The sequence below is a fragment of the Eupeodes corollae genome, chromosome 2, assembly GCF_945859685.1.
Source record: "Eupeodes corollae chromosome 2, idEupCoro1.1, whole genome shotgun sequence".
Taxonomy (NCBI): domain Eukaryota; kingdom Metazoa; phylum Arthropoda; class Insecta; order Diptera; family Syrphidae; genus Eupeodes; species Eupeodes corollae.
Window position 1 is genome coordinate 80,022,098 of NC_079148.1, and position 21,445 is coordinate 80,043,542.

A 21,445-nucleotide genomic window follows, 5' to 3' on the forward strand; every position below is an offset into this window, starting at 1 on the left:
ATTCTTTTTCGAATTTGATCGTTTCATTTCATTTAAAAAATATAAAAGATAAAATATGAGTGACACTGACGACTGCTGCTTTGCTGTGCTACTAGCTCTAGCATTTAAAAAGAAAAGACAGGTTCGGAAGACCTACGCATGGATGAGGAGACTTATGACAAACTTCTTTAAATGATTAAACCCAAAATCATAAAAAAAGATACTCAAATGCGTAAAGCTATACCAGTCAGTCAACGTCCATCGATAACTCTTTGTGTTCTAGCTACGGGTAATACGTTTGCGGATTTAAAATTCATCAGTGCTATATCTGAGCATTCTATTGGTCTTATTGTCAACGAAACACGCGAAGCAATTTTTGAGGTCCTAAATGATCAGATAAAAGTAAATAAGTAAAACAATATTATTCCATACTATTTTTGTTGTATTTCTTTGTTTTCCATAATTAATTTCCAATACCCGATGTTTCCTCTTCGACAAATATTAAAGATTGATTGAAGAAAAATCAAAACATTTTGATTTTGCTTCAAGCATACACACATTGTATACCTGTTTCATTTTAACTAAAACTCTCTCACATGCTTGACAAGCATTTGAACAATGTATATGCCGCATAATTTATTCTGAAAATAATTTTATTCTTATATTCTGTTCTGAGCATCGAAGCAAATAGTTTCCTTATTTCATGTGGAATATTGTGTTTTTTTTTAATTTCATTTTTCATTAGCATAATTATTATAAGAATATTAATATTAAAGAGTTGTCAGGATCTTCTATCTCTTCAAAATCGATGGTAAAATAAAAATTTAGTATCACTTTTAGATGACTTTTTTCTACATTTGTGGCTGTTTATCGGCAATAACGCCGCAAATTTTGTCCTTCCAGAAGTCAATTGTTTCGGGCTTTTTGGCTTAGATTGGGTACTTCACAGAAAATAGTCAAGCGGCGTGAAGTCGCATGATTTTGGTAGTCAATTCTCTGATTCGTAATGTTAAACTATGCGGTTACCAAAAGTTTCCTTCAATAAATCAATTGTGACACGAGCCGTACGACACCGCCTCGCCGGCCGTTTTGTTCCTCACTGATTGCAACGTGCTGACCACCATCGTTTTTAAAGAAGTACGGACCAATTATTTCACCAAACCATCAAACACGCCCAAACAGTCAGTGTTTATGATTGTAAACTACACTTGAGAATTATCATCACTCCAAAAGCGATCTTCATCGCTAAAAAAAAAATCGTATACCAAATAAAGAAATTTGCCAATTTTGGAAAAGCTGTTCAAGCATCAGTTTATTCATGTTAAAATACCAACCCAATTGAAAAATAACCGCTAGTTAAAATACAAATTAAATGCACCCATTAGTCAAAACTCTTTTTGCAGTATTTAAAAACTTTTCAAGCTGAGGGTACCAAACCCTTAAAGTCATTTAGTTCTCTTTTTAATTCCGCTGGCACAGGTCCATTGCAAACAAAAAATTAACAAATAAATGTGTTATGGAGGAAAAAAAAGAAATGTAAACGGTTGCCTCTAATATTTATTGTGCATTGACAGAAATATTTTATTTTGTATTGTATGCAAAATATTTTATAAGACTTTTTTTAAGGAATACAATAGTTACTAATTGTTTTTTATTACTTCTTGGAAGCAATGTTGTACTAGAACTGGAAGTCAAAGGTTGATTCTTCAGCGGAATTATATAGAAGTATGTTTTCCTTTTTTATTATGTCCATTGGGGATATCTGAAACACGAAAAATAGTACACTAATCATTAATTGTTTAGTACTTGTTATATTTTGATTGTTGGCCAAATTTAAATTTTACATTCATCAATTCGGAAAATATTGTAGATATCGTACACTTTACGTAGAATAGCAGAACATTTTATTGTCAATTTTAAAAGGTCAAAATAATTGTGTAAAACAAAATGACACGCACTTAAATATTGGAACGATTTCTAAACTTATAATCTTTTTAAAGTCTTTACAAACATGATATGCTGGTCAATGTTAAAATGTTTTAGTATATTTAAATTTTTAAAAAATGTATTAACAAAAAAGTTTTGAATTTTTTTAAGCAATCGACAAATTATATGCTTTAAATTAATTTATGTCAACTAAAGTAAATAATATTAAAGTTTACTTACATTTTGAATATATTTCTTATCAATTTTAAAATTTTTGTAAAGTGCAATTTTTTGCAAGCTTATAACAGAATGTAAACGGGTTTTAGGGTTTATATCCAAAAGCCTTATAAGTATGTCTTTTCCGTCCGGGTTAATGGAATCGAATTCCTCTGGGAAGAAGTTTTTTTTCGATACCGAATTATTTTTGTCGTCATCGGATGAAACTGATATTTTCATGACTTCCTCGAAGTTAGGAAACTGTAAGTACGAAACACAAAATAAATCTGATTAAAACTAAACTAAAGAGGTGTTAGCTTTTTTACTATCGACTTCGAAAAATGCAAAATGCAATATCTACAAGCGATTACAAATGTGATTTCCTTTTATCATGTTAAAGAAATTATGAACATAAAACTAAACAAATTCCGGAAGATCCAAAGTGTACATAATCGGATTTTCAATCATCAAACCACAACATACATGCTACATATGTATAAATTATATGCATAAATATGTACAAGTATATGATAATAATAACACAATGCTGGCTGGTACTTTTCCACTCAGGCTGGTTGTTTTGGCTGATCCCACAAGTTATATTTCCTTATCTGACTCATTCCCTAATTTACCCAAATTGATTAACTTTGTAAATAGCTTGGTAATTTAATTTCCATCAATGCAATAAAAAAATTATACTTGCATTCCAATGTGAGCTTATTTTCTTATGAATTGTGATACGTCATGACGGAAATTTTTTGACCCCCTGCGAGTGAAACGAGACTCATTATCCAATTTGATTGTATTCAATGGAGGAACCTTACACCAATTTTTTTATTTTTTTTCTTAAAAAAAATTGTTAAGAGTCCACGTGACCTTTGCAACATGAACTCAAAATGAAAAGAGCAATCAGAGAAACCAGTGTTTACAATCTAGCTTTATCCTAAGCCTCTTCATTTGTTTTTGTTATTAAGGTTGTACAGAAAAACTTAAAAAGTACCTTAATAGCGAGTACCTATGTTCCTACTAGTTCGTTAGTTGTTGTCGTTCCGTAACTTAATCTTTCGATTTTATACTACTTTTCATCTTTAAAATTTTCTTCTTGCTTCTTGCACAATATTATTTTTTTTCAATTTCGCGCTCTATTCGTAGCTACGTACACAATATGCAGTCTCTTAAGTTAGGTACATTCAAAAAAATGATTCGTTCTGAAATGTGTCTAGATTGTGTATACTTTAAACTTAAAAAAAAACATTCTCTTGATGTATAGACTTGGTTTTCGAAAACCTTTTTCTATCTACACACTTCAGCATTCAGCGGCAATCTACGACTAGAAGCTCATTATAACAGCATGTTTAAATACGCAAACGCTGCACCCGGTTCTAAACAATGACTTTCATCGACTTTATTTAGATTTAAGTCGATAGACGAAGAGTTAAGGTTTTATATTTTGCTCATCCGATTAAAAGATTAATTATTGCCATAGTTAGTTCTATAGAAGTCAAAATGTACAAATTCAAATGTACGCAGGCGTTAAAAACTCCGTCTCAGTGAATAAATAAGAGGCATCAATTTACCATTATTGACTTGATGAAGACATATTTAATTATTATTGACAATCTGGTAGAAAGATTGCATTTGAAGTAGCTGAATATAATGTTAATAGGAAGACAGATCATAAGGATCATCCTATGGAACCCGTTGAGGTCAAAACAGTTTGTTTTTCACTTATTCGGCTTAGCGATAAAAATCCTTTCGAAAGTAATAACAATATTTTCGTTGTCAACACTCAGATCTTCAACCTATAGTTTTCTTCCAAAATATGTTATGTTAGTTAGATTAACCTCTACTGAGTAAGCATTTTCGACAGCATAAAACTATTTTGTTGGTAGATGGTGTCACCTTTTATCCATGATTGTTTCAGCTATTATATCTTCAAAGCAAATTTGCATACAGCAATCCATATAAGAATTTAATTATGGCCTTAGATATATATAGTCTGAAAGAAACCGTCTATTCTAATATTATTCAAAATGTTAATTAAACTTTATTTTCTATTCATTGTTTTTATGACTCTGGTGATCGTTATAACTTATAAAAATAAGTTGCAAGGCTACTTTTTTTTGTTATCCTTTTTTAATTTCACATTTGAATTAATATGTCAGGTTTCTTATTTGTGATGAAAATCTAATAGCAAGGGAGCCGACCGTATGATCACCTATCCAACCGGTAGACAGAAAATACAATCACAAATCTGCTTTTCGGACGAACTTTTGAAATGATGAAAGGGACCTACAGTTTTAAGACGAATCCGAACGGCTTATTTGAGAAAGCACTTTTCATGACAAGAATTAATTTTGAGGATTTGTCGATTCCTGATGGCAAAAGTAGTACCTGTGAAAAAAAACTTTAGATGGCACATACAGACAAGACCGCTAGCATGACAGTCCTACGCACTCACCATAACGCCACGGGTACTGCTTTGTTGTTGTTTATATAAGCAAAATGTTTCCTAATAAAGTTTCAATGTTTAGCAAAAGGCTCTATTCGATTGTTCTTTTTTGCAATCTTTATATACAAAAAGTGAATAAGAAAAGACTAACCAATTGATCTGCACTGTGTTATCATACTAATTTATATCATTCTTACCTTAAAGTGGATGATGATTTACATTTAGCATATATTCCACTTGTTGTCGTTAGATACAACAAAAAAAAGAAAAAAATCCCATCCGGAATATTTACCCTCTGGGCTTCCCTTTGTCCATAAATTACTCAATCCCACTCCCACAAAAATCAACCGTCTTAGATTTACCGCACTTTATCACCATAGCCGTACTAAATTCATCCGCCTCATTGTTGCTGTATATAATATAATAGTTACACTATACTAAACTTCACATAGGGTATATTATTAATCAAAGCAACAAAGAGACTCAAAAGACACAGCATAACAATAAAGATTTCATCCATGGCGTATATATTCTGACTAAAAATGGAAAATATCTTCAAACGGATTACAAACCTACTACCGAGCACACAGCTTATACGCGATCGTGTATTTCAAAAAAATATTTTAAAAAAAAAAGAATCCTATAGTGGAACATTCTGGAGTTAGTTTATAACGTTCTTTTTATAGCCTGTAGTTTAAACTTTATATACGGGTGAGTTCAAGTGATTTAAGTTTTTTCTTTGGTGTGTTTAGTGCATAATAATGTATAACATTTTAAAAGGACTGTTAATTAAATTAATCATTTATAATACGCAGTTAAGTCTGTTTAAATATATAATTGCGTGTAGCGCTACAATCTAGTTAAAACGATATTATTAAATCATTTGGAATATCTTAAAAACTTTCAATCTTACGAAAATGTCCATTTCTGATGCACTGAATTCGAATTATCAGAAAATTATTGGATATTAAAGGATATTTTATCAAAAACAATGTCTTTATAACGATTAGAAATTTTGCTGTCGCTCTTAGTTTTTTTAAACAGCTATTTATTTTTGTGGTGTAGGTTTACATTTTTAGATAAAAACTAAGGTATATAATGACTAGTTAAGATTTTTAAAACTCTTCCAGAAAATTCTGTATCTTGACTGTCCCTTTCTGCGGAAAGTTGAATAAACAACAAAAAATAAAAGTAGTTGATATGAATTTTAAGCGTACACCAAATTTATTTAAACAAATATTTTCTTTTTAAATTTTCCAATAGTTAAAAAAATAAATAGAACCAACTTGATTGAAAAAAAATATGAAATTGTTTTAATTTATTTAGAACTAACGTTTTCAACTTTGGATTTTCAATCAATTCAAATTAACAGATTTTTTTTTGAAAAGTGCACCATTTGAAGTAGTGTACGATTCTATTTTTTTTTGTTTTCAGTTTTTAATTTAAGACCATATTTTAGATAGATTAAGAGAAATATTTTATAGCTACCTTAACGTTCCTTTCCTAGAAATAAATCAGTTGGTTAATAATTCGTTTGGACTTAAAGTACTACAAATCTTTACCTATTGAATTTTATTGCCAAGGTTAACTAAAAATTCTAAAAAAAAGGTAGTCAAACAAATGTTTGTTATTCATAATAAGGCAAAAGGTTGTAGTATGAATAGGATCGAGTAATCGCGTTTATCGTATTATAAGAAACAAAAAAGATAGAGCAAAGTATAAATTAAAAACTTGTATAGTTAAGTTTATTTTGGTGAAACATAAAGTATGATTGTTTTTTTTTATATAATAACACTGTCCGACAAGGTTTTGTTCCTGGGAATCAAATAAAAATTTTTATCGGTTTCTATAGTCTTAATCGAATCCAACTTCAAATTATTATATTAAGCGTGGTTTTTGAGATATTACTTTGTCATGTATCAAAAAACAAATTCACAAGGCTTTTTTAGTCTATCCATCTATTTAAATTCATGGAGTAGCGTTTTTCGATTAAAGTCGTGATGGTTTTCAAAATATATCATAACATTTAATTGAAATACTTATACCATATCATGAAATGTTCGAAAACCCGGCATAAGTTGTTTAATTCTACTTGTCTCAAATTAATCTTAAATAAATGTTGAATTCTTTGTGCTAAAACAGTTTTTTTAAAGAAGAAGGTAAAGTGTTTTTTTGTTTCTTGTAACGAATCTATCGTCTAAACAATTCTATCATATCAAGTTTTTAAATTATATATTACAAAATATAAATATAATATATAAGATACCATAATTATTGCTTAGGATTAAGAACATGGCAAATGCGTCGTCTATCGTGTCTGAACATAATATAAGGACCATTTCTTTAGTCAGTTTGAAGAGAGTATGTAAATCAGAACTAAAAACTAATTCAAAAACATTTTTTTTAACTATGAATGTATTAAATACAAGATTGGCTCAAAATTTCAAATAAATATTCATAAATAATGGAAATTTTTAGAAACTAAGTATGATTTAAATTGTATCTAGAAGACAACGATTTGTATTTAACAATATGACCATTAAATTTATTGTTAAGCGATATATTGAATTTTAACTAAGCTTTGGTTATCTTTAGAATTTTCAAAAACCTGATGTGATAAAAAAATTTAAAGGCAAGATACAAATTCAGGACATAGTGTAATAATTCGAATAGTGTAATAATAAAATAATATATGTTTAACTTTTTAAAGAGGTTGAACATTAGATCAATTTTAGTTCTGTTTAGTAAATCTGAGATGAATACAATAAATCAATTATTTTTAAGAAGAATTTTCAAAACTTCTTGTCAATTACCTAAACTAACTAAATATATATGTATGTACGTAGATACGCTTCAAATATTTACATATCCTACTTGAAATAAAAAAAAGTTAAAAACTTTAAAAAAATGTACGTGATTTGTTTTTTCATTATCAATAATTATTGCAAATAGCTACAAAATAAAACTGCCACTCCTTTTCTATCTGCTTGCAATTTTTATTTGTGATTTGCATAAAAAGACGTGTACTGAATGCGTTTGTTTCTTAACTACTTTTCGTTGCGTCTTTAGATAAGAACTTTATTAATGATTAAATTTGTATACCATATACTACACTTCATAGTTTTTAAAAATTTTAATATTTTTGCGCCATTTGTTGTATCGTTATTATTAGATTTTGTATATACCATATTATCTTAACGTTCTACGACTGTCAGAATACCTAATCAGTTTTCGAAATAATAAACTAAAAATATTATTTAAGATAGGGTTTACCTTTCTTAGATCTGCGTTAGACATGTTCATAAAGTTATATATGCGATCGAACAAACGCAGACGATTGCAGAAGATATGTTCAAAAACATTATAAAAGACATCAGCGTTGCACAGCTTATGTGCATCCTTATTATTTTGACTGCAGAAGCAGCGAAGGGATTTAAAGTTGGAAAATTGTAAAAAGCGATTGCTTTGAATGTATCTTGGTTACGTGGCAGCAATTTCTTATTTTTGTCTGACTATTCAAAATCGTAATTAAGTAGACCTAACCATGTTCTGCAGAATTAGTGTGTTCATTAATGCAACAAAGCAGAAACCCGATTGCAACGCAGATTTTCGACGTTTATAAAAACACACAAATATGTACAATTTAAATGTATATTAATGAGATTTCAAATATGTATCTTAATTTTGCTTCAGGTTTTAAGTAAATGCATGTTATAATTTTGGATTTTTTTTTCTTATAAAGTTCGGGTTTAGTAGTGATTTTTCAATAGAAGTTTGCTAATAATGTTTCGGTTGACTTCTATCATTGCTTTAGCTATCGTTATATATGTACATAAAATCTTAGTCCATTATGTTCATTAAACGTTGCCAATGAATTAAAGTCATCAAAAAAAAAAATAAAAAAAATTGTTTACAGAATGTTTTGTTTTCCCTTCAAATATCTCAATTTTAATGCTGACATATGAAAGTGTCTTTAAAGGTAATGGGTTCAAGTACTTTTTAGTTTCATATGTAACAAAAGTAGCCAAAAAACTTCATCAGTGAGAAATACTAAAAGAAATACTATGACTGTTAGTTTGTGAGGTGTGATTGTAGTTAAAAGAATAAGCTCATAGAAGAAAATTGATGATTGCGCATAGCTTTGACTTATTTCTTTTTAAGACAACTCACCTGCGTCATTAAAAGAAAAAATAAATGTTTTAAAAACTTTGTAACTTCATTCAAGCAAACACTTTCCACTATCCATCTTCAATCTCCTATTTTTACTCCTTGTTTTCGGATTGTTCTATTTTTTTATTTAGCCTACCAACAGAAAAAAAAAACTAGGGCATATTTATGGATGAGATTTAAATATTGCTACGACCAATTGTGTAGGTAGTTGAAGAATATGTACATACTTAAATTTAATTCAAATGTGTTTTCTCAAAGGCCGAGTATAAAATACAATTGATCAGACACAACTCTTGAGCAGAACCAATTGACTTAAATAGCAATTTGTAAATCTATTACGAGGATTACAAAGAAGAAAATCAAGGAATTAAGTTTATTTAAATTTCATATTTAGAAATTCTCATTTATATATTGACTAAAAGCTACATAATAAACATTTTGTCGATTGAATCTAGCTTTCGTATATGAAAAAAAAAACGATTTCTTTTAGAATTATCATCAACAATGAAATTAAATAATGACAATAATAATTATTCAAATTTATAATTTATAATTTCAGAATGAATTTCCAAATTGTAATACTGCTCTCAGTAGTTGCGTGTGCTCTAGCATTCCCTGTTCCTGATGAAGAAGTATCAGTTCTTCAAAAGGCAGCTGAAATGGTTAGTGAAGCAGCAACGGAGGCCGATGAATTGATAAAAAAATCATCCGATAGTCTAAGCACAATGGAAGAGGGGATAAGTGCCGTCCTAAGTAATATAACAGCAACAGCGGACAGTCTCCCGAAACTTGATATTGAATCCAAGCTTACAAAGATAGCCGACGAAGTAAAAGAAGCTATAGAAGACGAGCTTCCAGAAGCTCCTAAATCTTTGCCAATTAAAGCTAGGGAAGACATAGAACCTGTTGTACCAGTTGCTGGAGTAAGAGCTGAACCAAAGGAAGGTGTCGAGATCGGAGAAGCGAAATCCACAGCTTCATCACCTGAAGCAGAAGAAACTTCTAAGAAAGAAGAATCAAAGACGGATTCAGATGCCATTTCGAGCACAGAATGCACAACACTTGCTTCGGCAGAACAGAAAACCGATGTCCCAACAACCGAGGCAAAGCCAACTGAATCAGCAACTAAACCAGAAGCAGCTGGCGAAAATAAAACAGATAACACAATCCCAAAATCCACAGAAACTCCAAAGCCCAGTTCAGAAGTTAAACCAACTGAAGCGCCTAAAGAGAAGCACGATCACACTTCTGAAGCAAGCAAATCTGATGAATCAGCCGAATCGAAAGAAAGCGAGGAATCAAACGAAAGCAATAAATCTAAATAAAAGCAAGTCCATGCCTCTGTTAAGGATGCATCACAAATATAATTTCCATTATTTAAGAAAAAATATTTTTTCAACTTCATATAGCTTAACACAGCATACAAACGGAACTATTCATTTGAACAAGAATTTTTTTAACCGAATTGCATTATTTAATAGGGTAGCTTTTATTAACTAACCTGTTGTTTTTTCCCTACACAATTTATTTATGTAAATAAATATAATTTATGAAGTGCCTTAATAATATTAATAATATCTAATTATACTACTTTTTGGGGATTGTACAACGTTTTGAAATACAAATCTACTAAAAATATAGTTTTGTGAACAGTTTGTAATATAATATTTAATTTAAATATTATATATTTAAAAAAATAGTTATAAAGCATTTTAATATAAAACTCTTAAATGAGTTCTTGTTATGCGTGAGTACGTTATTGTAAAAAAAATGAGGATTGCAAAGGAATACTACTTTTACTCAACTCTGTATGTCCTTTAGACTGAAAGATTTAAAATAAACGAAAAATAAAAATTGTATTTTCTTTAATTTAAGATTTAATATGAAAGCAATTAAAATCATTGCTTTTGAAGAGACCGCAGGGGTGATGGATTACTGACTTACTTACTTAAGGTGGCGCTACAGTCCTGTGTGAACTAGGGCCTCACCCAACAAACTTCTCTATCTAGCTCGGTCCCTAGCTAGATGTCTCCAGTTTCGCGCTCCAGGTTGGGTGAGGTCACCTTCCACTTGTGCGCGCCACCTGATTGGAGGTCTTCCTGTCAGCGCTGGTGTTGTTTTCTGCGTTTACAGCGGAGCCTAAGTAGATGAAGTCCTTGACTACCTCAAAGTTACGTCTGTCGATTGTGACGTTTTGACCAAGACGTCGGTGTTGTATGTCCTTCCTTGACGACAGCATGTACTTTGTTTTGCCCTCATTAATGAGGGTGATGGATAGTTTGACAATTTATTTTACAAAGAAACAAAATAAGATCAACGTACGTCAACAAGGATTTTGATGAGCATCAAGATCAATCTTACAAGACAGGTTTTTAAGATTAAAATTTTTAACATTCGAAAATAATATACCTTTGAGGCTTTGTTATTGCAACTTTTATTATCTGTTTTTAAGGATCACAAAAAAAAACTATTTAGAAATGTTTAGTAATTTAGTTGTTTCAAGAAAAATATAAAGTAATGCGAATGTTTTTTAGTTCACTTGTTCCAAAATTGAAATGCGTGCTACTTGGGAAATTCATAAGTACTTTTTTTTCAGTAACATTTGTTATAGTTTTCCAAATCTGTAAACTAGTGCTTACACTTTGCCTTTAAATAGTCTCAGTACATTGGTATTCCAGTATAACGAACGATATAATGTCCAGAGTTAATTCGTTATATCGAAACTTTTTTTTTCATACAAATCCTTAGGTTAATAGAAAGTACATTTGTATCTATCATTAATTTATTTCAAACTTCTAAAAAACAATTCTTACATACTTCACTTAACAGAATAAAAAAAAACATATATAATATAACTTCATTTAAATGCCTCTGCCCGTAAACTTCTTAGAACTAAGACTTAAGAATTTTCAATTCCATTTTGTTCTGCCCATTGGATGCAACTGTCAAAATTTCGGATATGATTCGGATTTCAGTCTGAAAAAATTGTGTAAGACTTCATAGCTTACAAAACAGTTTTTGCAATTTAAAATTTACCTCTGAGAAAATACTTTTCATAGAAGCCACCGTATTTGCTACACAATCATATTATCGTCTTGATTACGGAGAACTGATAGAGGAATATCATCCTGCTAATCAAATTCCTCACCTTTTTTTACTCGTTATATAGAATACCTAATGGACTTGAAAAAAGTGTTCGTAATATCGAACATTCGTTATATCGGCATTCGTTATACTGGACCACCACTGTATCTTATTTACTTTCGAATATATTCTTATTAGTTTTTAGTAAGCATATGTCCTACAATAAACCTAAAACGAACGCCAAGCATTTATGAACAAATTATAATTTTTTCAATCAAGATCTGTGATGCAACAAAAACAATTTCCATTCAACTTAATCGAGTGCAAAACTTGTAAAAAAAAAGCACATCCCGGAATATATCGCCAGAAACATGAAATAATGATTAAATACAAAATTTAAGATGAAATGATGATTAAATACAAAATTTAATATCTATCGTTTTTAAGGAACTACGAAAAAAGAATAAATGCAAAATTTTGTAAATTTGAATCATATTTTCTTATTTGCAGAATTTTTAAGTTTCGCTTTTTTTTTAAGCAACTCGAGAGGGGAAGATAACTTTTGAAAACGAGTGCAGAATTTAATATTTTGACCTCAGCCGTAAATAAATTAAAATCTTGCAAACATACAAAATTTGAACACCGGATATAACCGGATGTATATGATATATAAGTCAATTTTATATTGTATATATTCTTTGTATTAACATTTTCTTAACGCATTCTCTTTCGGATGCAAAAGGTACCACTCACCTGATTACCTGATGACAGGTAATTCGAACTGTGGAGTGGTACTAAGATCTTTAGTTAAAAGTTTATTTCGAATAAACATGCAACATCAAATCACCTTTTAACATTTATATTCTAATTTATACCTTTATATTTTTGTTGAATTAATAGAAAACTTACTTTTTTAGTGTACATCTGAAAAATTATCACTCCAAGTGCCCACCAATCTACTGAATGTCCGTATGGTTCACTGCGCAGAATCTCCGGTGCTGAAAAGATAAAATACATTTTGTTTTATTCACAACTTACCTGTATAAGTGAAAATTATTTTAGGGGATATTTTTCGAAAACAAAAGTCTGCTATCAAAAATCCCTACTATCAATTTGATTTGACTATATAGTCTAATAACTAGTTTATTTAATTGTCTCTGTGAAAGGTAGTTTTTCAAAGAACATATAACTAAATACAAGATAAACTGCATATTCCCACAAATTGTGAGACTCGGAAATGAAATTCTCACACAACTTTTATTCACATATATTAACATATATTTTATTTTTTTTATATAAAATAATCACAACAAATACATTTTTATATCTTTTATTTACACTTACAAAATAATTTATACTTTAGTTTTAAAACTAATTTAAATCTATTTTAAATCTAACAAATAAGTTTTTTGTCTGTTCTTTTCACGCTTAAATTATGGTTTCAATACAACCAATGCTCGTACATTCAATTGATTGTTTTTTGTATATGCATTTAAATATTTTTAAAAATTGTGTTTTTGAAAGAAAATAAACAAATAAATAACATACATTTATTTTGTGTGGATATTTGGTATTGATATTATTTATTCGTTCGTTTTATGTTTCCTTTTTATTCTTAACCCAGCAGAAAGTGCAAATTAAAGTACAATTATGTAATTTATTTGACCAATATTTTTATATGGAGTAACAAAAAATCATTTTGATCATTCACAATTAAATTTAAATTAATTTGTTTGAGCGACATTGACTTAAACTTTTAAATATGTACATACAAAGAAACAACACTTTTTTTCATTACGAAATAAAATCGGAAGAACTCACGTTTACTGAATTAAAAGAATATTTGCAAAAAAAAAAATTAGCAATAGAAAAATCATAGTCGCTATTTTTGTCGGGCCCAATATAGAAATTTGTTCGAAATCTTATAAGAACAATGTCTGAAACTTTCGTTTTAAAATATTAATATTCCGTACTCACCACGGCACTTTAAGTTTTCTTATATAATATATACGGGCTTTTATAGTGCCATCTCTCCCAGAGACGAGTTACTTCGCAGAACTCAGCACTTTACAAAACTATTTGTTACTTAAAAATGGTTAAGTGGCCCTATGGCCTAAACAAAACGTAGCAAGCCAAAAAAAAATGTTCATTTTTGACCTAAAGCCAAAGAGGTCACCTACTACTCATGTTTAATGTCAGCATAAATGTTTTTCAACAATTCTAATCATAGCACATCAATAAAATTAATTATTTTAAAACGTTGTTTCCTATCAAACTCCATCGCCACTTCATGCATGCGAAAGTTATGTGTTTCTAATTGCCTTATAAACAAAATCTTCATTATAGTTTTTGAAGTTCAATCACTTCTTATAATTTATAACATAATAAGTGCTTTTGTAGGTCAATGGCTCTAAACTTCCCAATATGAAAAATGAACATCACTAATTCAAGTGTGTATGTATGTACATACATTAATTTAAAAATCAAAATTTGTTTAATTTTTCTATTACTATCCGGGTGTCTTTTTGTAATGCAATTTAGATAGGTGATAACTTATAAATTTCACGATTAATTAAAGCTAACGCACAAACCACCAATAACGACACTTAGGATCTTTAATAATTACTTAATAGGACAGAAAACAAGTAAGTACGTTGTTTGTTTTGGTTAAAGAAAAATATAAAACGACAAACCGCTTTGACTTTTAATATATTTAATTTAAAAGAGAATTTAAGGTTTGAAAAATTGTGTTATTTTGTTTTTTGTTATTTCATTTTATTGTAGTTTATTTTTTACTTTATCGAACTAACAATACCAATTTTAACACTAGTTTAAGAGAAACATTATTTTGGAGAACTAAATTTGTGTTGCTCTGTGATATGAAACATACTGTTTTTTTTATTATTTTAAATAATTTTTTTTTTCATTTTCTCTATTTTAATTGAAACCTAATTGAAAAATAAAAAGAAATAAGTATTTCAAAAGATTAATTTTGTCAAGCATTTTTTGTGATCGGACACAAAGAAAATGTCAAAGAGCTGAATAAATAAAATCAATTCAACAACTAACAATCGATAAAAATAAAAAACCACTGATTTTTTTGGAATTGAATGGACTTTGGTCAGTCATAAAGCTAGCGTCTCTCTTAGTATTTTCTTCATAGTGTTGCTTACTGATGGGGTATTTGTGCCCGACGTATTATAATCGAACTTGAACAAATAGGGTTGAACATCCGGATATGATGTATCAAAAATAAGATCTATTTCATTTTGTATTGGTGTCTTGGGGACATAGTCTTCGCGATTCATTACTTCGGTAATGTATACGACCTTTTCGGTTAAAAGATCGCTGACATTTTCACGGGACAATTGGCGGTCGTCTTCGTTGTCATATTTAATTAAATCCAAACGAACTGTCCACACTTCCCATGGAATACATTCCTGTTGAAAAGGCCAGCGACTCTTTTTCTTTTGAAAGAATTCTAAGCTGATTTGACCAGAACCGCTGCTATCGTTGCTACGAAGTTGTTCACTAAAGAGATTGATAGCCCGCTTAACAGTGCGATTAAGAAAGTCCGAGGCACAACATACGTAAGTAAAATCAATGAAATCACAATCTACGTCTGTGTACCCGACTGTGCCAATTGAATATTGGGTTTCGCCGGTATACATGTATTTGCCCAAGCACCGATGAAACAACACTGTATGAAAAATACTAGATATGGCTTCATCAACCTGCCGACCTTCCATGGTCAATTCGAATACCTGCGATCGAGCATTCATGTTGTCTTTTTTGTTTTTTACGGACAAATAATGACGAGAAACCTATACAGTTCTCATTAGAAACGGCGGTCTTCCTTCTTTCGTCTTTTTCTTTTAACTTATAACAAAGAAATCTTGATCACGAGTTATTTTTAACACATTAACAATACAAATTTCTGAGTTTTTGGTTTTATGATTTAAATCAGCATACCCATGTATTGATGAGTGCCACACATTGTCCTTGTTTTGGCTCCTAACTTTAACCATTTACTTAGACCAAAATCGGTTATTTTTATGTGAAAATTGTGTGTTAGAAGAATATTTTCTGGTTTTGCATCGCGATATATTACTCCAGCGTTGTGAAGAAAATCTAAAAAATTCAAAATAAAATTAAAATCAAAATTCAATCTTCAATGAAATGTGCTTACCAATTGCAATTGCTATCTCCGCTACATAAAGTCGAATGAGTTCATTTGTAAAATTTGATATTTTTGATAAAAGCTCACCGTTGGAGACGTATTCGCACACTGAAAAAGTTATTTTATAAGAACATAGAGATTTCAAAATTTCTTAAATTAAATTAAACATACGTATATACAAATGACGACGATCTTGCCAAGAATCAAAATGTTGAACAATAAAGGGATGATGACCACAAAGTTTTTGAATATCTGATTCTTCTTTAATTTGTTTTACACAATTGTTTTTAATAACCTTTTAAATTAAACAAAAACAAAAAATTACACAATAGAATATGAATTTGTTAATTAATGTACTTTAAATTACCTTGGACTTTTTTATTGTTTTAAGAGCTAGTGCATGCTCTTGAGGCTTGTCCTTAGGAAATACTTTGAACACACAGGCAAAAGCACCTCTAGCTACCAGGTGTTCAATTTGGAATTCGTCAACTCGATTGGTGTTCTTAAAGTGGGAATCGAACATACAATTTGTGAGCGGTCTATGCCAGGTTTCATGGGAACGGGATATATCAGATCTGTAACAATATTTAATTTATAATTAATTAAAACAAAATAAAGACGTTTTTTTTTGTTTAAGGGAAGATGTATTTAAACTTCAAAGAAGCTCTTATCAAAGTTTTAAGGATTTAAAAATTTTGAGGTAAAAGATTAACTTTTAATTGCACAGTTACAAAAAAGCTGAAGTAAATAATGTTATCCAGTCTACATTTAAAAAATATTAGTCATCTAAGATAATTGATTTTTTTTTATTCCCACTTCCCCATGTATTCACTTCTTTGAATATAGAGATAACAAACATTTTCTTAAGGAATTTCTTGTTCAGATACGGAATGGCGCCCAAAAACACAAGAATTGTTGAGAGTTGCAAAAACTAAGATTTACAATGTGTTGCACCCAGAAAACTAACAAAAATAAACAATACATTTTTTTTTGCAGTTTTAACATTTTTTATAACAATTATTAATTTTATGCGATTTTACAATTCTTAAATAAAATACAAAAAACTATAACTTACGTGCTTTGAGTTTTTTTGCTTCTAAATGGGTTTGCTGATCTGGTGCAGCAATTGCTGACACAACTATTTAAATTCCAAGCAGAACTCTGTAAGAAATAATAAAATTGTAGTATTATTTTATCCTTAATTATAGTTTAGACTTTTGAGAAGTAGTGTTAAAAATTTGTATGACTAGTTGCAGTCTTCTATTTTGTATAGTTTTATTTTCAATAATTTTATTTGTCCCAGAAGAAAAGAAAATCACATAGGGAAAGTTTTAAAAGAACATTGAATTAGTGATTAGCAACACTCAACCATTGTCTTTGCGAGCAATGGCAAAAATGGAGGGGGGTTCAAATTGTGTTCCTTCATAAGAAACAAGATTACAATGATGCCAAAGAAAATAAAACTGATGTGGACTCCTGGTCATGTAAATATCCGTGGCATTGAGGAAGCCGACAAAGCAGCAAGTTCAGCAAAAAAGCACCAGGGGTGTCATTCCGTAATTTACGAAATGATAATCGTCAAAACGATTATCATTAACGATATCGTCAATAATTTGGTTCACGTAACTTTATCACTATCGTCTCGTTCAATCGTTTTCAGTATAAGTTCGTTGAGTATATTATACTATGACTGAAATGTCAAAATAAACTCAACGATAGATAATGCTTGTTCAATAGCTTGAAAATGTTATTAAACTTGGTTTTTCTCTATGGGAAATTTTGAAAATTTGCAAAAAATGTATTGTTAATAAACATGCCACTATAATATCAAAATATTTGTCCAATGAGTGATATTTTTGTAAATCAGCTGCAGTAATAAACCCAATTTTGTCGAAAAGAAGGAAATGAAGACTCCATTTTATCCACAGAAATAACTTGGCTTCAAAAATATTGTTTGTTTCCAAAACTAATTTGGATTAGTGCTTGGTGCAAGAGCGATACTACAATCGTTGCCCGTCCAATATACCAATGTTCCTCCGCCCCAAAGTTTCAATAGTTCAGCAAATTTTAATATTGAATGTATATACATTTTGTATGTAGAACGACAACCGTTTGGAAAATTTATTGTTTATAATATCATCATAAAGTAATCTTATTTTTTTATATTTCCTGTCTTCACTTCCCTCCCTTGGACCAATTGGGTTTATGGCTGATTTACAAAAATATCAGACATTGGACAAACATTTTGATATTATAGTTTTATCTTCGGCGGCAACAAATGAAAACACAAAAAGTGACAATAACAATAAACATCACAAAATAGGTGGTATGTTTATTAACAATACATTTCTTGCAAATTTTAAAAATTTCTCATTGAGAAAACCCAAGTTTAGTAGCATTTTCAAGCTATTGAACAAGCATTATCTATCGTTGAGTTTATTTTGACATTTCAGTCATAGTATAATATACTCAACGAACTTATACTGAAAACGATTGAACGAGACGATAGTGATAAAGTTACGTGAAGCAAATTATTGACGATATCGTTCATGGTAATCGTTTTGACGATTACCGCGAAAATTTCGGTAATAAGCCGATATGTGCCTGTAGATTGTAAAAGTTTACACAATGCAGTTGCGCTACAATTGAGTAAAATGCGTTTTTTTTTACAAAAGTACTAAAATAACATACATATCTCTGGAGTGGTAATATTAATCCAATGGAAAAAAAATGGTATGGGCTGAGGGTTTATATCCCCCTTTGTTAGAGAAGAAGAAGAAAGAACACGACGGCAACACCTTTATAATTGTGATACAACTTTTTTGAGAGCAAAACAAATATTCTTTTTGTCAATTTTGTATGTTATTGACAACAATTTTTATTTTCATTAATCAATGTCCTAGTCAATTATTGACTTAACAATGAAAAACCAAATCTAAAGGAATTACCATACCAAACAGTGGAACAAATTTTAACATCGTTTTGGTGAAAGTAACATTATTCCACTTGATATTCAAAGGCTTACAAATAAATAGTTTGGCAAGTTCTCTTATCGGCAATGCGTGCATTTGGTTTTGTTGAATCTCTTCTTCGATGGATTAGAAATTAAAAAGCTTCTTCTATTATTTAAGGCATGGCCGCAGAACATGAAGAGATTTGTCGTTTTTGTAGTATTGAAAATGTTTATGAAATGGTAAAAATCGTCATTTGGAAAAAGAAAGTACTTCTGGAGAATATAATTCAAATCCAATATTTGAAATCTTTATTTAAAAAATGTACCACATAAAGTCCATTATTAAAATAACTAATGGCGTTTATAAAGAATTGGCTTAGATTTGTATAAATGTCTCTTTTTAACGATGATGATGATGGATTTATATGTTTAAAATATATATTTTTATCAGATTTTGAGATATCATTTGAAAACATTTCTGTATTATTTGTTGCAACTGGGCAATTTGAGTTATGGCAGAATTGTAACGAACATTTCCTAATAAACTCTCGATTCCGTTGAATCCCAGGCCTCCAGATCTCAAGGACCGATTTTATTTTTTGGGATAGTTGCAAATAGGAAGTTTACGAAACAAATTTTGATTTTTTTGAAAGAATAAATTAAAATATACATAATTCAAGCAATCCCGAGGTCAACATTGCAGTTGATCGCTCATGTGTCAACGATCATGGGGAGGCTATTTGAACAATATCATTTTAGACAACCATTGAATATTTTTAAATAAAATGTAATAATCTTTCAAACTATGTATATGAATTAAAATAAAATAAAAGTTATCTAAAAAAATGTATTCGAGTTTCTTAATGCGACAATATTTTTTAGCCACCCTGAATTGAATTAAAGATATTAAATTAAGGTTAACATTATTACCAAAACTATATAGGTATGTACCTACATCAGTACAGTTTCTCAAAATATCAAACATAGAAATCAGCCCAAACGAAAATATTTCAAAAGGACCCTTAAACCGTAAATAGATGTCTACTTGTCGCAGATTTTGAATATATATACCATATTTTTGTTTTATGCTCTGGGACCAGCTTTCTTAGGGAAATGAGTCACTATTTTAAATTGTTCTGGGCACCCAGCAAAATCGAAAAACTATTTGTGTTTTAAATAGATAACTTAAGATTGCATTTCAATATGCGTACTAGAAGTTCGTTTCTGTGTGATTTAAATTCTACCTGAATTGGAAATGGATGATTCCTCATATATTTCCACTCTCAAATATTGTTCTTTTAAAATTACAAAAATAAGAATAAAAGAAAAGGCGAAGGTAATACATAATTCTACCTGTTTCCTTCTTATTTATTTATGTGGAAAAAACCGTGCTCAAAGGATTTTTAGCAAAAACTAGAATGGAAAATAAATTATGTATTGTATAGTACACAAAAATAAAAAGTATAAAAATGATCAGACTATGTTTTGAAATGGTGTTTCAATTAAGGCCACAACATTAGTTCAATAAACTATTCCACAAAGCATGTTTACCTACTTGGTCTCCCAAAATATGACAGCACCAACATTTTTAATAAACTGCGTATGAATTTATTATAAAGCTACATACGTGCTATAATATACGTATTTCTAAAATTATTTTTCAGCAGGCAACTAGCAAAAATATGAAAACAACATTGCGAAAATAAAAAATACCTAAGACAATGCGTATCAAAAAAAGGATTCTCTCAGTTGGTATGCTAAAGTTAATACAATAATTGATGCAATCAATTTTGAACTTATACAATGGACAATAAAATCATTAAAGTTTAAATAAAACAACTTATAAAAGTGAACATGTGTTACCTGATGACTTCTATTTAAATTGCTGCAACTATCAGAATTAGCAATCTCACATTTCTGTTGTTTTAGATCAATCTGGCTTTGGGTCTTTCTCTCAAGTTTGTTTGCAGTATTTTCCATTAAACTTATGAAAAATCATGCAATTCTATTATCTTAACAAAAATATTAATTTCTTTCCAGCTTTAGTGAGTTTACATAGTTAAAAAACAAAGAATTTTAACTTTTGCTTAGACGGGAAAATTTTTTCACTATTTTTGCCTTTGCCTTTTCGTTTTCACTTCTTTCTTTTTTCACAATACAGACCACAGACACAGAACATAATAAATAAAAATAGAGAGACGTATTTTTCCAAGGTTCGTTCTGTTTCTTTTTCTGTCATTTATTGTACCTGGACTGGGAGTTCAGGTGCTCTTGCTCTTACAAGTTATAACTCAACAGAAAGAAAATGTCAGTTCAACTTGTATTTCAAAATAACTCAATATAAAGACCGGAAACCAATCAGTCATTCTAGTTTGCCCACAAGCTGAAACGTCAATTTTAATGCAACCTTAATTCTAATATCAATTCACCACTGCTAAAGTCAGTTCACCACTTATATCATAGAGAAATATACTTACCAAGAAAA

At 29.8% G+C, this 21,445-nt stretch overlaps 3 protein-coding genes and 1 long non-coding RNA gene across 4 annotated transcripts; 1 reads left to right on the forward strand and 3 right to left on the reverse strand.

Moving 5' to 3' along the window:
- Nucleotides 1-1,516: 1,516 nt before the first annotated feature.
- On the reverse strand, nt 1,517-21,196 carry LOC129944041 (serine/threonine-protein kinase S6KL). The gene is made up of 9 exons (XM_056053199.1): nt 20,824-21,196; nt 17,083-17,168; nt 16,375-16,582; nt 16,179-16,302; nt 16,017-16,115; nt 15,800-15,958; nt 12,737-12,825; nt 2,146-2,382; nt 1,517-1,741 (listed from the first exon to the last, which is right to left on the reverse strand). Exons 1-9 carry the CDS (start codon nt 20,938-20,940, stop codon nt 1,658-1,660), a joined length of 1,203 nt encoding a protein of 400 aa, XP_055909174.1. The 5' UTR covers nt 20,941-21,196; the 3' UTR covers nt 1,517-1,657.
- On the forward strand, nt 5,122-10,602 carry LOC129944042 (protein bangles and beads). The gene is made up of 2 exons (XM_056053201.1): nt 5,122-5,284; nt 9,303-10,602. Exon 2 carries the CDS (start codon nt 9,304-9,306, stop codon nt 10,066-10,068), a length of 765 nt encoding a protein of 254 aa, XP_055909176.1. The 5' UTR covers nt 5,122-5,284; nt 9,303; the 3' UTR covers nt 10,069-10,602.
- LOC129944044 (uncharacterized) lies at nt 10,437-12,727 on the reverse strand. Its single transcript, XR_008781383.1, has 2 exons — nt 11,780-12,727; nt 10,437-11,719 (listed from the first exon to the last, which is right to left on the reverse strand). It is a non-coding gene; the product is annotated as an uncharacterized LOC129944044 (long non-coding RNA).
- LOC129944043 (autophagy-related protein 101) lies at nt 13,142-15,779 on the reverse strand. Its single transcript, XM_056053202.1, has one exon. It carries the CDS (start codon nt 15,607-15,609, stop codon nt 14,953-14,955), a length of 657 nt encoding a protein of 218 aa, XP_055909177.1. The 5' UTR covers nt 15,610-15,779; the 3' UTR covers nt 13,142-14,952.
- Nucleotides 21,197-21,445: the final 249 nt, after the last annotated feature.